This window comes from Saccostrea echinata, unplaced genomic scaffold (genome assembly GCF_033153115.1).
Source record: "Saccostrea echinata isolate AGI-Se365-2 ecotype Australia unplaced genomic scaffold, CSIRO_AGI_Sech_v1 ptg000047l, whole genome shotgun sequence".
In the NCBI taxonomy this organism is placed as follows: Eukaryota; Metazoa; Mollusca; class Bivalvia; order Ostreida; family Ostreidae; genus Saccostrea; species Saccostrea echinata.
Genome location: NW_026889796.1, coordinates 2,974,368 through 2,992,028, shown reverse-complemented (window position 1 = coordinate 2,992,028; position 17,661 = coordinate 2,974,368). Strand labels below are relative to the sequence as shown.

Sequence of the window (17,661 nt, the reverse complement as noted above, 5' to 3'; positions counted from 1 at the left end):
TGACTACCTTAATCTATATACATAAATTGACTTTTCCAAACCCTCTACTAGAAATCAAAGTAAATACAATGCAAAATAAATAAAGGCACCAGTAGTCATTATCAGTCAAAATATCTGCATCCTCTCTTCACAGTGCTTTTCAGTTGAATTACGAAACTCATTTACAAACAAAGAATCAAACAGCATTATTCATCCTTTCATTATAACATTTGTTGCTTATACGACTATATATATAACATAACTTATTTTGATAATTAGTCAAACAATGTTGATTTAGTTTTAACCTTAATGTACATTTTCTATCTGTGCATTGTTTTGCAGTTGTCGCTTGCGTCAAAACCTCATTCACAGAATCATGAAAACCAAGATCACACACTCCGTTGACTATATCACTATACGAGGGCTTTTTAGAAATTATTGAAACTTTTACTTTAACTCTAATGAAGAAAGAGTTCGATTCATTGAAGTTTACCAGAGTTTTATCAAGAACAAAAAAGAGCACTGCAGAGATAATCACGTCATTTTGACGTCAATTCAGCGTTATATAGTTTTTTCTCATATTGATATCGGAAAAAACATCAACTGGTGTTGCAACCCCAATGATATCTGTGAACTATATTAAGTCGGACGCGCACCATGCATTTGGTACCAACTTTAGGTCTGGTGACGTTAATTCGTCTGTTATAACTGACAATCGTCCAGCTCCTTCTTTCGATATGGTGAAATGATCTGTCAAAAATGTTTAAATTAACGATGAATTAAAGTCCTAAACACATTTTCTCTGCATTGTTTTTGTTTTAGAAGGTCATTTGTCTGAACAGTTCAATACTCAGCTGTACACAAAAATTAATGTATGTCCGCTGCTCCGCCTTGACGTCAAAATTCATTTAAGAAATGAATCCTATATTTGTTATTTGATCGATGTATCAAAAAAACTTGGACGGAAAACTTATCAATTCCAGTAGCGCATTGATGAAAAAGTTTTCCGTCCAAGTTTTCTTTGATACATCGATCAAAGAAAAAAAATTGTAATATTTATTTCTTATCATTTAATATTTATCTTTCAGTGATTACATTCAACAGGATAATGAACGACTGAACAACACAGAGATTAGTTTGAAAATATATGACCTAAATTTTCAGACGCGGAGTAATACATAAAGAAAAACGTTCTCAAATATTTTCATTCTGTCATTACCAGCTGTTTCTAACAAGAACAGTTTTAACACAAAAAAAACTTACCAGTTCTGTTATTAATTTTTGCTATATCCCATTGGGTATGTATTTACTTCTGCTGATTTCTTATATATTGTTCGTAAATGTAAATTAAGGGAAGATACTCAAACATAAACCTGACAACTCTCTAGGTCACCGAAATTTTGGATTTCATTTTCGCATCTCTTCATCTGAATTTCATATCGAACATATGCCGGTATATACGTTTCATAACCTGTCCATGTATAACACAACATACTGTAAAATCTGAAAGAGTCAGCAGTTGTCGACTGTTTAAAACTGAAAGAATATCTGGCCTCGCTTTACTGTCGTTTTTCTCATGCATTCGTTTTCTAAGAACAAACAGATTAAAGGCATTTTCCTGCTATGGTAGTATATAATTTTTTTTTCACAGTTCTATTGTTTATACCAGTCATCTCAAAGACAAACTTTTATTGTATGATGATGTCTTTCCATTTTTCCCGTAACTGCTTTGTTGTCAAGCAGACGATCTGATTTGTTTAGCAAATGAAGATAATTCGAAAAGAAACGAAAGTAGAAAGTAACTATAGACAAATTTTGAAAATCATGAGAATAGAGTAAAAGTATTTAATTTTCTTTCACAAAGTAATCTGGAAGGGGGAAACAAAGTAGTTCCAGCTGCTTAGTGCAAGTGAACTCCAGATTCTATTAATGCGCAGTAATCAAAAGATTTTTTTATCCAATCAGAATCAATTAATATTTTAAAGAAATTAAATGATTTGAGGGTCAATAAAGTGTTAATTACTTTTCCACGGAATTATTCTTGAGATTTGTCCGGGCATAGGACAGAAACCCCTCAAACTCGTACCTGTCCTCCTGGTACAGACACATCCAGGACACAGACGTGTCCGGGTACAGGACACAGACGTGTCCGGGTACAGGACACAGACGTGTCCGGGTACAGGACACAGACGTGTCCGGGTACAGGACACATCATGACATTGAGGGCCCGTACATGAAAATGTGCCTGTCTAGGTAAAGATACATCCAGGACACAAACCTGCCATTGAGACCCAGATTTTTCCTGGTACAAATATATTCAAGACATGGACCTGTCCGGGTATATCAGAAACAGACTGTCACCCATACTTATTTGTGTAGATTAAGTCGTATGCTTTATGTTATCGATAGGAAATCCTCATATTATCTATAAATATATATATATATATATATATATATATATATATATATATATATATATATATATATATATTGATTCGTTCGTGTACATATGCCTTTTCAACAACCATTTCAAATCATTTACTAGATTTCTTTGATTTATCTTTAGTTCACACAATCATTTAATATTTAATTTATTGTCTTGATTGTAAAACGTTTCTATAACACTTACAAACGCATTTTCCTTTCTGTGGAATTTACTCGCGCTTCATAAATAATAACATATAATAAGGAAGGTATTTTCTTATGAAAACGTAATCGATTACGACATGCTTTATAGGTTATTTCTTTTAAGAGTCCAGATGAAAAATATCTCACGTTAAACGAAGACGATTTTTATCTCTGGGTCTTTGAATAGCAAAAATAAATATATTGTCATATATAAAAGTTTTATTCTTTTACCGGATCTGTTAATAGAGATAATACGTCATGAATACACCCATCTTTATTATATACATTTAATTAATAGTGTCTTATTTCACTTTCCACTATAGTAGTTGTAACATATCAGCATAAATATTCTCAGCCAAAAAGTATCTTTGATATGAACTGTGCATGGTGATAATGTGATTTTAATCAGTTTATAATCACAATGCATGCATATTCAATGATAATCGTTTCTATAACATCTACTCGCAAAATTTAATACTAACAAATATGCATTCTTGTTCCACTAGAATAAATCCAGTGTTGTGTTACTTGCATTTAGCATATCTGACGTACAATGTATTCTTTAATTCAAATGCTAGTGTACCTGACTGCATTAAAGGATATCCTTTTCAAATATTTTTTCATGTTTGCTGAGGGCATACGTATCTCTGACATATCTTAAAACATTTTAATTGACATTTCATATCTTTATTAAATTTTACATTTTCACGATTAGTACACAGTATTTCTCTTTATATCTCTTCTGTTTTAAAGAATATGTTAATTCACAGGATTGATGCCTCTGTAATACCATGATCTCAAATTGCAAAAGTTTAATTGTAAATGCCTTCATTTGTATGGTAAACAGTGTTTTGTTGAAGGACGTAAGGTCTACGGACAAATGTACTGTCATAGACATTATCTGGATATTCCACGTATACACCTTCATCATTTTCTTTTAAATCATTTGAAAGGAAATGTTCCAAAGGAATCGATTCATATGCATCATGAGCATCTTTCTCTATCGAGGACGTCATTACCTCATCAGTTGCGTCCAGTCCTTGTTGAGGAGACCTTTCTTTCAACATCCTGCATTTTAGTTGAAGAAGGTTAAGAACATACAAAAGCCCTCATAGTAAGCAAGCATCATCATAGAATTAGCAGCTTTTCTACGACGATACAATTGTTAGTAATTAAACAAGATCCAAAACAAAATACAATAATGAAGTAAAAAATGATTATACCTTGAATGAAATCCCTTCAATATTATCACTCCAATAATAATTAATGCGGCCACAAAACCAGATATCCCAATAAATATGTAAACTATAAAATTTAGAAAAGTATATAAAGACACTCTTAATTTTGTTTAACTTAATCACTTTTGAATGCTTATGCATTGCATTTCTGATTGTGTAAACCTAGAGGGTTTAGAATGGACATTTTATCTGAACATTTTAAACTTGGACTATATTCATAACATAATTATTTTAGTTAATAATAATGACAGTAAAATAAAATAAAAGTTTGTTAATCGGGGATTTACATTGTTTGTGTACCACATGCAGTGATTTTATAATTGGAAAAGAGACTTTAACATCGTGAACTATAATTATATTTTTAGATCAAATTGGATGTTGTTATTGATACAATGAACCATACTTTTGTAAACTCATATGTAATGGAATTGATCAGAATAGACCAATCAAGCCCATCGATACTAAGTAATAAAATTTGAACAGAAAAGTAAATTAACTATTAAGATTCTTGATTAAGAGTAATAAAATTGGGAACTTTGAAGCAGATAAGTAAAGGAGCCTAGGGCTAGAAATCCTGTGGTGCAGAGATGGGAACCGAGTCCATAAATATTATTAATGAAGGTATACCTGGATTGGAGGGTTGTGTCATGTTGGGGTTCATAGGTCAACGGACAGACCCACGGACTAAGCGTAGGTGGCATGACGATGGTAAGTCAACCAATGAAAAGTACTTTAAAATCCGGGACCATGAATACCCTCTGAGCATAAAATACCCTGTTTGCCGGAAAGCGGCATTTTTGGTTCTTTACTCTATCCTTCTTTTTTCGACCATTCATTAGGTATCTATTGACTCTTAGGATTACAAATTGGACTCTAATTTTAATTATTACTTTTGGAGTTTTAGTTCTACGCTCTTCTGGAATATTTGGGACGGATCTTTAAAACGTTTGCCACAACCAGCGTATGGGTCTATTCTGGTGAAATTTCAGAAACAAGCATTTAGAAAATCTATACGATCACGGTAATTTAATAAACTTTTCACAAAACTTACGAATTTTGTTTTTGGTTTACAGTTATCCCAGTTACAATTTTTTCAACTTGAATAAAATATTACATATGAACATGTTGTATATTACGATTTATAAATATGGTCGACTCTTACCTTTGTCTTCGGGAGCAAGAGGAGATGTATCGGTAGGAAGTACTGTTCAGAACATAAATATGAATTATACTTAAACATTCCTATTCTAGAAAATAGTCTTTGACTTATATGAAAAAGCTTCCACTTTATTTAAAAATGTAACACTTATAAGAAAGATGTGTTTGCCGACCTGAAGACCTTTCAAGAGATGGTATTGTAGCGTCATATTTGAAAGTTATCTCTAATGTTGATGATTTATCGTAAGTAGGATTGTATGCAAGTGTATGGGTCATCGTAATACTAGGGTCTACATTTTTAGTTAATTTAGATGTTTCTACAAATTAACAAAAGGAGTATTGCTAATTATCAAAATGAAGCCATTATATTTTTGTAAAAACTTTCCGTAATATTTATTTAAAAATTTTAAGCGTAAAAGCTAGATTTGTTTGTCTACCTGGAAATCTTTCAAGGAAGGTTAAATCTGTAGCATCCTGTTTAAAGATCCTGCCTGATGTTGAAGCTCTTTCACTGATGGAAGCATTTACAAGTGCCTGGACTGTCCTTAGATTGCGGCTTACATTTGTAGATGGTTTAGTTTTTCCTAAACCTTTATAATGTGATTTGATTAAATAATCGTAACAAAGCAACAGAAGGATTCAGTTTGCCCCAGTATGTCTGAACAATTCATCACTCACAGCCAACATGGCTTAAACCTTACAAAGTTGGGATTGGATAATCTACACACACATTACAACTGCAAAATGCCAAGTTTATCGATCTGTAACCTTTTCATGTACGTTCGAATTCAGTTTTGACTTTTTAATAAAATAATCTAATATTAAGATAAAATATGTGTTTTAAATTTTTTGAACATTTATTCTCTCTTTCTCTCTCTTTCTTTTTCTCTCTCTTAAAGTTTCAAAGAATAGAAGGGACTGATTTTTTTTCAATCTACTGTTCTGTTAAGTTATTAAGCGTCCCAAATGAATCATGAGGAATATTGCTCAATGCGATTGCCTTTGGGTAGTCAAACTTTCTAGGGTATTTGTTTCGAATATATTAAACTTTTAATAGGTTTAAATGGTAACAAATTATTCTGATATATCTTTAATTTTTCTAGTTGTTTATATATAGCTTACGTTTTTTGAAGGTGAAGGGAATGAATAAAAATACTTATAAATCAAAATAAAAGTACAGTTTCTGAATTCTTATCATGATCACTCACAATTACAGTATTTCATTTCCTAGGTCTGTATTTCAATTACATGTACGTTATTTTACAAAACGATTTACCTGTTAATTCGGTCGCCCTTGTGGCGTAATGGTTAGAGCTTTTGCTCTAGAGTCGCGGAGTAAGGAGATGATCCTTATGTTGCGGGTTCGAATCTTACTGCGGGACGTGGAAACCAGTCCTTCCGTGAGACCGTTTAAACCGAGTTCCCTAGCGCAGTAATTGCTGATATGAAAAAGATCCCTCATTTCTCAAAGGCGACGAGTGCCGATCACATGTCTAAATTTGCAGCCCTCTCCCAGCAAGTGGTATTGTCTCAATATGAGTGAAAAATTCTTCAAGGGACGTTAAACAAAATAAACAAACAAACCTGTTAATTCTGAGCTTCTTGAATTAAACGTCGTTTGCGGGCGTGTTGCTAATAGAGTTGGCTGTGTTTTTAACAAAACAGAGTTTGTCTTTTTTGTTTTAATCGAAGATGTAACCATCATTTTTGTTGTTGTAGTAGCTCTTGTAGTTGTAAAAATATATGCAGTCCGTCGTGGTGGTTGTGGTGAAGTTACTAAAGTTAAAAGTGGTTTTAAACATAACGACAATGACATCCAATGTAGAATAATAGAAAAAGGAGATGTTACCTGTCCAAGAAAGATTAAATCCTTTTGCAGTGAATGATTTGTCGGATATGAAGGATATCCTGATTTTCTTCCCTCTTGTGTAAATGGACATTCCCTGCTTTTTACCACATCTATGAAATGAAGTTAAGCAGCATGGTTCAACCTCCTTAATCTGCAAATAAATGATAATGCTGGTTTTAGTTAAACATACATGTACCCAACATACACAGAAAGAGAAAGAGATACTTCCAAACAAAGATACATTTCAGGGAGCAGTGAATGTTCAATTATCTTTGTTCTTCATTAAAATAGTTACTGTTGTAAAGAAGAAACTTCAGACATACAGTGCTACAAAATATTTAAGAAGTGATGTGAGGCAAATGCGGATTTTCAAAAACTTCACGGAACTTTAAGAAAATTTGAAATCAAGTTTTCCCCCTCCAAGTTAATATACAAAAACATATGACATTTCAACGCTTTGTGCAATTAATCCTGATGAAAAATTTAAGACCAAACTTTTTTGATATTTCAGACAACCACTTCTTCATTAAAAATGAAAATTATAATTTTCGATTTCTTGTGATTAGTCATCTGCAAATGAACTTTGTTGAAAATCAGTCTTATTCTACATACAGGTACACCGTAGTTGATATTAAAAAAGATGCTAGAGTTCCACATCGACATCTAAGTAGGCTTTTGAAACCAGGGCATCCAACAATCTTTCGGAATTCCGATTGGCTCTTATTGTGCGGCTTTATCAACCGACTTGTTTATATATTTATATGAATCAAAATTATTCAAAACCAATGTTACCCTCATTCATATGTCTACATGGCTCGAAATCAAAGACACCAAAGAGCGTGTTCCAAGTGCGATCAATTTTTAAAGGGTGTAGGCTTCTTGACAAACAAATGATGCTCCAGGACATTTTCGTTAAGTGTCCACAATTTGCAACTTTCTCATATTTTTTTTTTCGCAAATGTAAATGTGTTTTTATTAATTGTTAGGTCATTGTTTTATATTAATTTTGACAAGAGATTACTCTATTTACCTTATCAATACTAGGGCTTACAGCTAGTGTGACCCGTTGTCAAGAGATACCTATTCCTTCTTGGTATCTAAGCCTACCTCTCGTATTTCATCAGGTCCGCTTTTTGTCCTGTTCACAATTTGTATTGATTACCGACTTTATGAGAATGCTTGTTCACCTTCAGTTACTGTATCTATATCCGACACATACAGACTAATATTACCTCAAGATAGTCGTCGCATGGATTCCATTTCCTGATATCCATATCATAAATTTAAAAGAAACGTTAGCTGCATTGGATCCTGTTCTAATTATCCAAGTGTGGTTTGCATTGTTTGGATAGTTGTTAGGGTATTCAGGTGAATGAAACTGACCCTTCTCTGTGTCAAAATATTTCAAGCTTGTGGAAGATGCCAATACATCGTCTGAAAAATACACAAAAGGTTAGCCAGCAATTTCTTGTGAGCATGATTATAACAAAATTACCCTTATCATTCCTTACCATAGCATAGTGCGATAAACAACTGAATAGCTGGAAAGTACATTCTCTCATCCATCCAATCTTTCAAAGATTGTTTCGTTTTTTTTTTTTTTTTTTTTTTTTTTTTTTTTTTTTTTTTTTTTTTTGGTTATGTTCTGGCATGGAAATTGCACAAGGAAAGATAAATATTTATGCCTATGAAAGGTTTATACGGAAAAAGTTATAATTACTATTTCAGAATATGGTCAGTAATTTTAAGGAATATATTTAATAAGTTATAGGAAACAATGATTTTGATAACATTCTAAAAATTAATTAGAATTGCACACGTACATGTATATTTGCACATGAACATTTTGAGGAACTTTTTTGGTCAATGTAAAAGAGACAGAGAGATATATGGAATATTTGATGAATTATTTTAAGAGTCAGTGAAGGATAGATCAGTCTCTGAGGTCAAGTATACCGGACATATATTGTTATTTCCAGCATAATACTCTTAAGTATTTCCGTTAATGATAAACTTTCAAGATGAAACAAACTGACAAAAATTGAAGATATAATTATAATTGCAATTCGATGTTTGTGTTGTTCGCAGATCAACAAATTATTGATGGTAAAATTTGTTTGAAATAAGCAAAAATTTCTATCAAGATGTTTAAAGAAATATTTTTAAACAAATTAGGATATTTAATTTCATGATATTATATGGAATGGATTTCAATTTGAAAAGTATGATCCATGCAGTTATACAGAGTTCAAAACTTGTAATTGACTTTGCATAATGTATTTTTCTCAAAATTAAATCGAACAATGAACAGGTGGATGGGATAAAACATCTTAGATTCGGGTTAAATAAATCCGGTTGCTATACAATGATTGTTGATGAATAACGTATACTATGCGGGGAATAAAACTGGTAAAAATTACAAGTAGGTGGCAGAAAATATCTGGTATGAGGGTTATAAACTACAGGTAGGCAGCAGAAAACATCTGGTATGGGGGTTATAACCTTCTGTTGAGCTAGTTTTGTGGCTCTTCAAGGTAGGTAGGATATTAGGATGATTTATGCTGGAATTTTAGCTGGTACAAACTACAGGTAGGTGGGAGAAATCATCTGGGATCAGGGTTATAATTTCAATATTTAAATCAGGTTACTATACGAAGTATGATGATGAATAGCGTATACTGATGATGGAATAAAAGCGGGTACAAGCTACAGGTAGGCGGGAGAAAACATCTCAGATCACGGGTATATTCTTATGTTAAATTAATCTTGTGACTCTGCATAGTAGCTAGAGTATTGGCGAGTTTTGTGTATGAATACTAGCTGGTGCAATCCACGGGTAGGTGAAAGATGATTGATTGATTGATTGTATTTTGTTTTATGTCTCATTCCAATTCTTCACTCATATAGAGAAGTCACCATATACCGGTGAAGAGCTTCAAATGTTGACCTTTACTCGGCACTCAGGGCCATTGAGCAGTGAGGGATCTTTATCGTGCAAACGCCTGCCGTGACACGGGGCCTCGGTTTTTAAGGTCTCATCCGAAGGACCCGCAACTTTCACTTCAAAGTGCCAAGCGCAAGGCGAAGGAACAGTTGCTACCCATTTCTTATCGACTTAGGTCAGTCGCAGCCAAGATTCGAACTCACGACCTCCCGATCACGGACCAAGCGTTCTACCGACTGAGCTACCGTGAACGGTTAGGCAGGTGAAAGAAAACATCTGGGATCAAGGTAATATTAAATAAATTTTGTTTCTATCCAAAGCACGTAGGGAAATGGCGGGTGTTGAACAGTATTCTAAGCTGGTACCAACTACATGTAAGTGGAAGAAAACGTCTGCGATCAGGGTTATATTTACTTGTTAAATTAATCTTTCAACATGCAAAAGTATGTTGATCAATGGGGTATACTGTTTTTGGAATTTCAGCTGGTACGAACTACAGGTAGGTGGGAGGAACATATTGAAAGAACATAATATCTCCATGTTTAATTAATCATGTGATTTTCGAATGTCTGTAATGGTATTCGCTATTTGTGGAGGAATATTAGCTTATACAAGGTAACGTAGAAGAAATCATGTGGGATCCGAGTTACATTTTCATCATTAATTAATCTCGGACTGTCCAAAGTATGTTGGCGAATAACCTAAAGTACAGGTAGGTGGAAAAAGCAAGTCTGATCATGACAATATCCCTATGTTTGTGCGATGTAGGTTGAGCAATAGCGTGTTTTATGAGGCAATCTCAGCTGATACAGGCTTCCGATAGGTTGGGAGAATCACATCTATAGGATTCGTTTTTTAATGTAAAATCGTCGCCCGTGTAGCGCAGTGGTTAGAGCGTTTGCTCCAGAGTCTTGGAGGAAGGAGTTGATCTGCATAGACATCGGTCCTTCAGATAAGACCTATAAACTAAGGTCCCGAGTCGCGGTAGGTGCTTTCACGAAAAAAAAAATCACTCACTGCTTAAAAGGTCCTGAGTGCCAAGTACATGTCTAAATATGCAGTCTTCCACCGGCAAATGGTGATGTCTCAATATGAATGAAAAAATCTCGAAGGGATGTTTAAGAAACAATCAAACAAACAAATACGTAATATTAATCTTATACCTGTCAAACGTAGGTTGAGAAATTATGTGCATTGTTTAGAGATATATTCTGGAAACCAACTTTTATTCGCGTGCGAGAAATATCTGCGAGTTTCCCGACCTTCTTTAACTCGCAAATATTTACATGTATCGCCGCAAACCATTTATTTAGACGCTTTGTATATAAATGGTTCATTGGTCGCGGAAATTAATCGACGCAGATTGAATTAAAAATGACGAATCGCGAATAAAAGATGACGCAATTACAGTAATACACTGTACTTTGTTTATATTATTTGTACATTAGATAGATAAAAATCATCCAAAATCAACTAGAGTAAAATGTACCTGTCAAAAATAGCTACAAAAGTAGGGAGTACCTAATACTAAAGAATATTAGTTAAAAGATTTTGCAAAAATGTCTTGCTGTATTGCGTTCGGATATACTCGGTAAAGCGTGAGTTTTGTTAGAAAATAAATCTTGGCGTTAAGTTATAGATGTTCAGAAAGTTTTTTTTAGTTTGGACACACACCCTCCTTCTCCGGTTTTGCTTGTTAAACATTTTTGAGTGACAACATATAAATAGTATCTCTTCTAAACATAACATGAAGACATGAACATAATCTGACAAGACAAAATTTACCAGTAACCCCCACCCCACCCCACCCCGCACCCCCCGAATCAAATGACTGTCCCCTGAAAGAATATATAATTTATATATTCTTTACCTATAAATTTTGCATGTCCTTAAAAATATTGGGTAAAAAATTCTGATGTACATTAATTCCAATGTACATTGGATGTATTTCCGCATTAAAAAAATAGCAAATTGGATTGAAAATAAATTTCGAACTAGAATTTAATCCAGTTTTCTAAGACGTCCGTGTCGAATTGTACATGTAACCGACGATTTCATTTTCTATTTCAAATGTTTTGACTGTAACATATGGTTGCATATTTCTGACCCCCTACATGCAAGATAAATTAGATCAAGTTATGAGAAAAGTATGTCCAATATTTTTTTTTTACCTGTTATATTTCATAAAATATTCTTCTACCACGCATGTACAACGTATTCCATGTGGAAAATCCAAAAAAAAAATAACGTAGAATAAGCGTTTTAATAAAAACAAGATGTGTTTGTGATACATTGATGCCCCCGTATTGCGACTTATGGCGAAAGTTAAAATTTCTCAAATACAATTCAAACTCCAAGGTAAAGAGATAAAAAGAAATGTTATTACCCAAAGAAAAGACTTGTCTCAATGAATATACCACTGGCGGATTTAAGGGGGGGGGGGCGTGGGGGGCGCACGCCCCCCTAAAATTTTCAAAGTATGACATGACCAATATTAATAATGCCATACTTTGGTTTTATAATTAATGGTCAATTAAAAAATGATAATTTTATTTAATGACCAAGTATCGGTTTTCTTAAAAATCAAGTCTGAAAACCTTGCATTCCATAGGGCTAAGGCTATGAATATTATCTCATAATTATTCAAACCGGAAAACGTCTGACTCCCGATTTCGTTTGAAGAGTAGACTGCACTTGTCTATTTCCTATCATGATGCAAGAAAAGATACATCAATATTTTAAGGCTGGTCGAAGGTAAATAAATGAATTTAAAATCAGACGGTCTACGTTACAAACCCGTCCACTGATTGATGTATCTATTTATCAATGGTGTAGCTATGCAGTAATTTACTTACATAGATACAAGACTTTTTTCATCACACACATATCATAATCTTTCCATATAAATGGAATTTAACGTCAGGATATAGGTTAGGATGGTGTAAATTTCGACCGTTCATAAATACCTTAAAAAAAATTGTTTATAACCCATTATAGTGTACGTACATCTATTTTATGCAGAAAGAAAATGCATTTTTCATATACAAATCAATGTCGATAATAATAGGCGAAATTTATTTCTTCACTGGAAAATTACATCCAAGAAAAAACTTTATCGCCCGAAAAATTACGGACGAGTATTTTTAAACCATTGCGGGGAATATCAGTTGATCACCTCTGAAAATATCTTGAATATATAGAAAGACACAGTGGATATTCCTGGCGTGAAATTTATCAACTATGTTTAATTTTGCAATTTAAATTCATACCTTTTTAATTTATAGTATTTAGTTTTACAAATAAAATGCAAATCAGATCAGCTGAACAGAAATCGGCCGAAGTTACCCATGCATGAATACGGCGTCAGCGGGTAACTCAGTCCGACCATGCAATGAAAATGACGCAATGCTATTTGTTACCAGAAAAAATCATTACCACCGTCCGTATAAAAAAAAGTATTAGGATAAGTATTATGTACAAGAATACTCCGTAGAAACTAGTTCTATTATAATAACAGTGAAAAAACATCTGTTCTGTTTACATGTGATTTAGATGCCTGCGCATATATATTCATTTGAAGCATGCCTTGACAAATCGGTAAATCAGTCTCTAGTCACCTGGTGCACTTAATGTCTTCAATTTTTTTCACAATCTTTTATGTTTACAACAGAATAATTTAAATTAATATATATATATATATATATATATATATATATATATATATATATATATATATATATATATATATATATATATATATATATATATATATATATATATATATATATATATATATATATATATTATATATAAATTAGTCTAGAGATGACGCGAATAATTTTGTTTATATTTTTGCACATCGATCGAAAATACCCCTGTGCGGTCGAAGTTACCCAACACACATTTCTTGTAAATCGAACACATTTATTTTATATAGGCCCCCTATAATACAATGTAATCTGAACAATAAAAGGTATTCCGAAGGAAAAAGGATCCAGTAAAAGTTGAGCGTAATACATGTAATAGGCAGTGAAATACTTGAACAAATCTGAATATAAAAAAAAAAATAATCGGTCGAAATTACACCACCCTACCCTACAGTGTATCTCATTCTGTCATATATGTATAATACTTATAAAAACAAACGTTGCAATATTTAATTTTTCAATATTCAGATATTCTTTGTGTATCATTGTGCTTCGTTTATTTCATACTGCTATAAACGGAACTGCACGTTACAGCGTGTTTGTTTATTTTGTTTCCTTGGCTGCGGTGGAGATACATGTGTATGGAATCTAAAAAAAAACTTTTTGGAATAACATTAGAGTTACTTACAAATATCAGGTTGACTAGCATTCTTGCTGAAATAACAATGATTCAGAACGATTTCTAAGATACACTAAGTTCGGAGATTCACGAAGTTCGGAGACACACAAAGTTTCTGCTTTCTCAAGAGTAAATTTGAAATAAAAATTATCGAATGATTAATAAATTTGTACATTATTCTTAAGCAGACGTGAAATTCCTACAAAGACTTTAGAGTATTGTAAGTTACAAACTAAATTCATATCTTATAGGCTTTTGTGTAAAGGAAGTAGGCACCAAGGGGAAATAGAAGATGGCGGAAGTCAATGCTGCTGTATCGCTTTGGCATACCTGTCTTCGGACACACCGAACACATCAGCCGATGTTGATCACATTTTACATCTGGGGACATCACTTTATCGACGACTTTGTCATCATGGGGGATATATGCTCATTCAAGAGCTGGGGGGAGAAATGGAGATCAGAGGAAGAAAGCTGCTAGTATCTTTGGGAAACCCTAAGTGCGGCACTATTATGCAGAAACAAGACAACAATGATGCGCTCGGATTTACCTTAGAAACAGCTCTAGCACAGGTTTTAGGCGAATCAAGCACATTCTTTTTAACCATCGACTTATTGAATTTATAGAGTGTGAGGAGATCACTGGGATGGCCATTTGTGAATCCATTATCTTGTGTATGAATGCAGTTGGTCTGGATCCGAGCTATTGTCGTTCCCAAACAATGGATGGTGCTGGAAATATGGCCGGTAAACATTCCGGTTGTGCATCACGATTTAAAAACCAGTATCCCCTAGCTGTATATCATTACTGTAGCTGTCATGATCTTAATCTCGCCATCAGTAAAAGTTGTTCGTTGAAAGAAGTGCAAATATGCTTAGACACACTAAAGAAGCTGGGTATATTCTTTAAATATTCACCAAAGCGCACACGAAGGCTGGAAAAGGCTGTTGATGAAGTCAACGAAGAGAGAACTGAAAACAAAATTGACAGGAAGAAGTTTAAAGTGTTTTCAGAGACCAGATGGGTTGAGAAACACAACACCCTGCAAACATATCAAGATATGTATAAGCCAATTTTGCTCTGCTTAGAAGCGATTTCCTTAAGAGAAAGAAACTGGGATTCAAAGGCGGTTGTGGAAGCAAATGGTCTTCTAGCGAAATTGTCAGATCCACAATTTATTGCCTCATTTCAAACAATCCGGAATTTCTTTGGATACATGTCTGGACTCAGCAAGAAATTACAGGGAAGCACCTTGGATGTGTTGGAGGGATACAGAATGGTGGCACATGTGCGCGAAGTTATATCAGGCTTGAGGTCGAACGATGAGGAGTATGACAGTGTATACGAAAGGATGGAGGAGATGGCTCGATTAGCAGATGGTGCCATGACTGTCACTCGTCAATGCTCGAGGCAAACTCAAAGAAGCAACGTTCCTGCGTCATCAGCAAAAGAGTATTTCAAGCGAAATACCTACATTCCCTATTTGGATTCTTTAATCCAACAGCTCGACCTTCGGTTTTCAACCTTGGCTCAACAAAGTGCACAAGCATTGTGTCTGGTGCCTTCAAATCTCTCTCGCCTAAACCAGGAAGTTTTACATGCTATAGAAACCAGCTTTGGACCGGACATGCCAGACCGATCTTCATTTCCACAAGAGCTGAACTTATGGAAGCAAATGTGGAGCCGTCAAACTGATCCTCCAGACACGCTTTCAGGCACACTACTGGACGACAGAACATGCCGGACAATGTTCCCGAATGTCACCAAAGTTATCCATCTGTTACTTTTGACGTCTGTAACCTCAAGTTCTGTGGAGCGTGCCAATTCGTCTTTACGCTTCATTAAGAGCTATCTACGCACTACGATGGGTGGGGAGCGATTCAACGCCCTTATGCTTTTATTTATACATAGGGACATCCAGGTTGACATTAGTAAAATCATTGATATTTTTGTTTCACGGAATCCAAGACGTATGCTGCTTGAAAACCCCACTGGTGATTAAGGTATCCGACCCATATTAGGACCTAATTTTCTAAATATCAGTCGTGTTTAAAAAACTATGATATTATTTCAAAGCACTTTAGAATAGAAAAGGATTTACCAAGAGAAATTTTCTACAAAAAAATACTACCTTAGCAGTTATTAATCTCTGAAGATTGCATTGAATTTTATGGAAAAAAGTAATTTTTTAAAAATTAAATACTTAGAATATCAATAAATGCTATGATGGAAAGATGTATTTGATCATAAGGAATAGAAAAACAATTAAAAACTATTATTTCACTGGATAGATTTTTTAGAATTGATTTTTATTGAATAAAATCAAAGGGAGATAACTCTTCAAGGACAGGACAAGGTCAAAAATTAGGGCACCTTCTGCTCTTACATACTGATTCTAAAACATAAAAATTATGTTTAAATATACTGAGTACTCAGCCCATACATATCTGTTATGCATTCAATTCCATTGAATCTGAGGCTAATATGGGCCGGATACCTTAAGGAGGCTGGGGGGTCAACAAATTAACCATCAGATATAACTTAATTTTTTTAGATATGATATCTTAAGCTGTCAACTATCATTTGGCAAACAAAAATTTCATACATTTTAGTTTTAAAATTTGATTTTTGTATATCTTTATATGGAGCTCTTCTTCTAAAGAAGATCAATATAGTCTGAAAATGGCCACAACCACCCAGCCCTCTTAAGTGACAATGTACTTTGAAAAACATTCTGATTTTTGCGACTTCTTGTATATCTAGGTAAAATGCTATTTTTAAAATCTGATCTTGTTTATTCGTTGTTTTTTAGTTTGTGTGCGTGTGTGTGTGTGTGTGTGTGTGTGTGTGTGTGTGTGTTTCTTTTAAGGAGGCTGGGGGTTAACAAATTAGGCATCAAATATAACTTAATTTTTTAGATTTGATATCTTAAGCTGTCAACTATCATTTGGCAAACAAAAATTTCATACATTTTAGTTTTAAAATTTGATCATTTTTGTATATCTTTATATGGAGCTCTTCTTCTATAGAAGATCAATATAGTCTGAAAATGACCACTACCACCCAGCCCTCTTAAAAAGTGAAATATCATAGTGTACATAACTAATAAATACCACTATTTTTGTGTCTGGTTTTACTCTTAATATTCACGAAAACCCAGGAGCTTAAAGGGGGCTTCGCCCCCTGGGCCCCCACCAGGGCTTTGCCCTGGACCCACTGGGGGCCTTAAGGCGGCCCCCAGACCCCCTGCCTGAACGAAGTTATCCACGCCCCCCCCCCCCCCCCCTAATCACAAATCCTGTATCCGCCCATGTATACCCGTGGAATATGAAAATATGAAACCGTTCAGAAGTTATCATGGCCAAGGTTAAAGCTTTTAAGAGGTGCGTCAAACTCCAAGGTCAAGGTCAAAATTAATAGTACCAGGGGATGACTTGTCACAAGAAATACACCTGTGAAATACAAAAGCTCTAGCACCAATTGTATAAAAATTATGGCCAAAGTTAAAGATTTTCAAATGTAGGTAAAACCCCAAGTT

At 34.1% G+C, this 17,661-nt stretch overlaps 2 protein-coding genes across 2 annotated transcripts in view; one reads left to right on the top strand and one right to left on the bottom strand.

Annotated features, from left to right (window-relative positions):
- Positions 1–3,674, bottom strand: part of LOC133202890 (uncharacterized) — a 51,302-nt gene extending 47,628 nt beyond the window's left edge. Inside the window, exons 1-3 of the mRNA XM_061338758.1 lie at positions 3,494–3,674; positions 2,839–2,843; positions 2,066–2,281 (exon numbers count right to left, since the gene is read on the bottom strand). Of these exons, the coding sequence (XP_061194742.1) occupies positions 2,066–2,281; positions 2,839–2,843; positions 3,494–3,674 (402 nt within the window). The remainder of the gene's footprint in view (positions 1–2,065; positions 2,282–2,838; positions 2,844–3,493) is intronic.
- Positions 3,675–14,769: 11,095 nt separating this feature from the next.
- Positions 14,770–16,125, top strand: LOC133202889 (52 kDa repressor of the inhibitor of the protein kinase-like). Its single transcript, XM_061338757.1, has one exon. The coding sequence runs from the start codon at positions 14,770–14,772 to the stop codon at positions 16,123–16,125; it is 1,356 nt and encodes a 451-aa protein (XP_061194741.1).
- The last annotated feature ends 1,536 nt before the right edge of the window (positions 16,126–17,661 follow it).

Bases quoted from the DNA above. Each gene is read 5' to 3' on its own strand.
- LOC133202889 (XM_061338757.1), top strand. From the start codon at position 14,770: ATGGCCATTTGTGAATCCATTATCTTGTGTATGAATGCAGTTGGTCTG.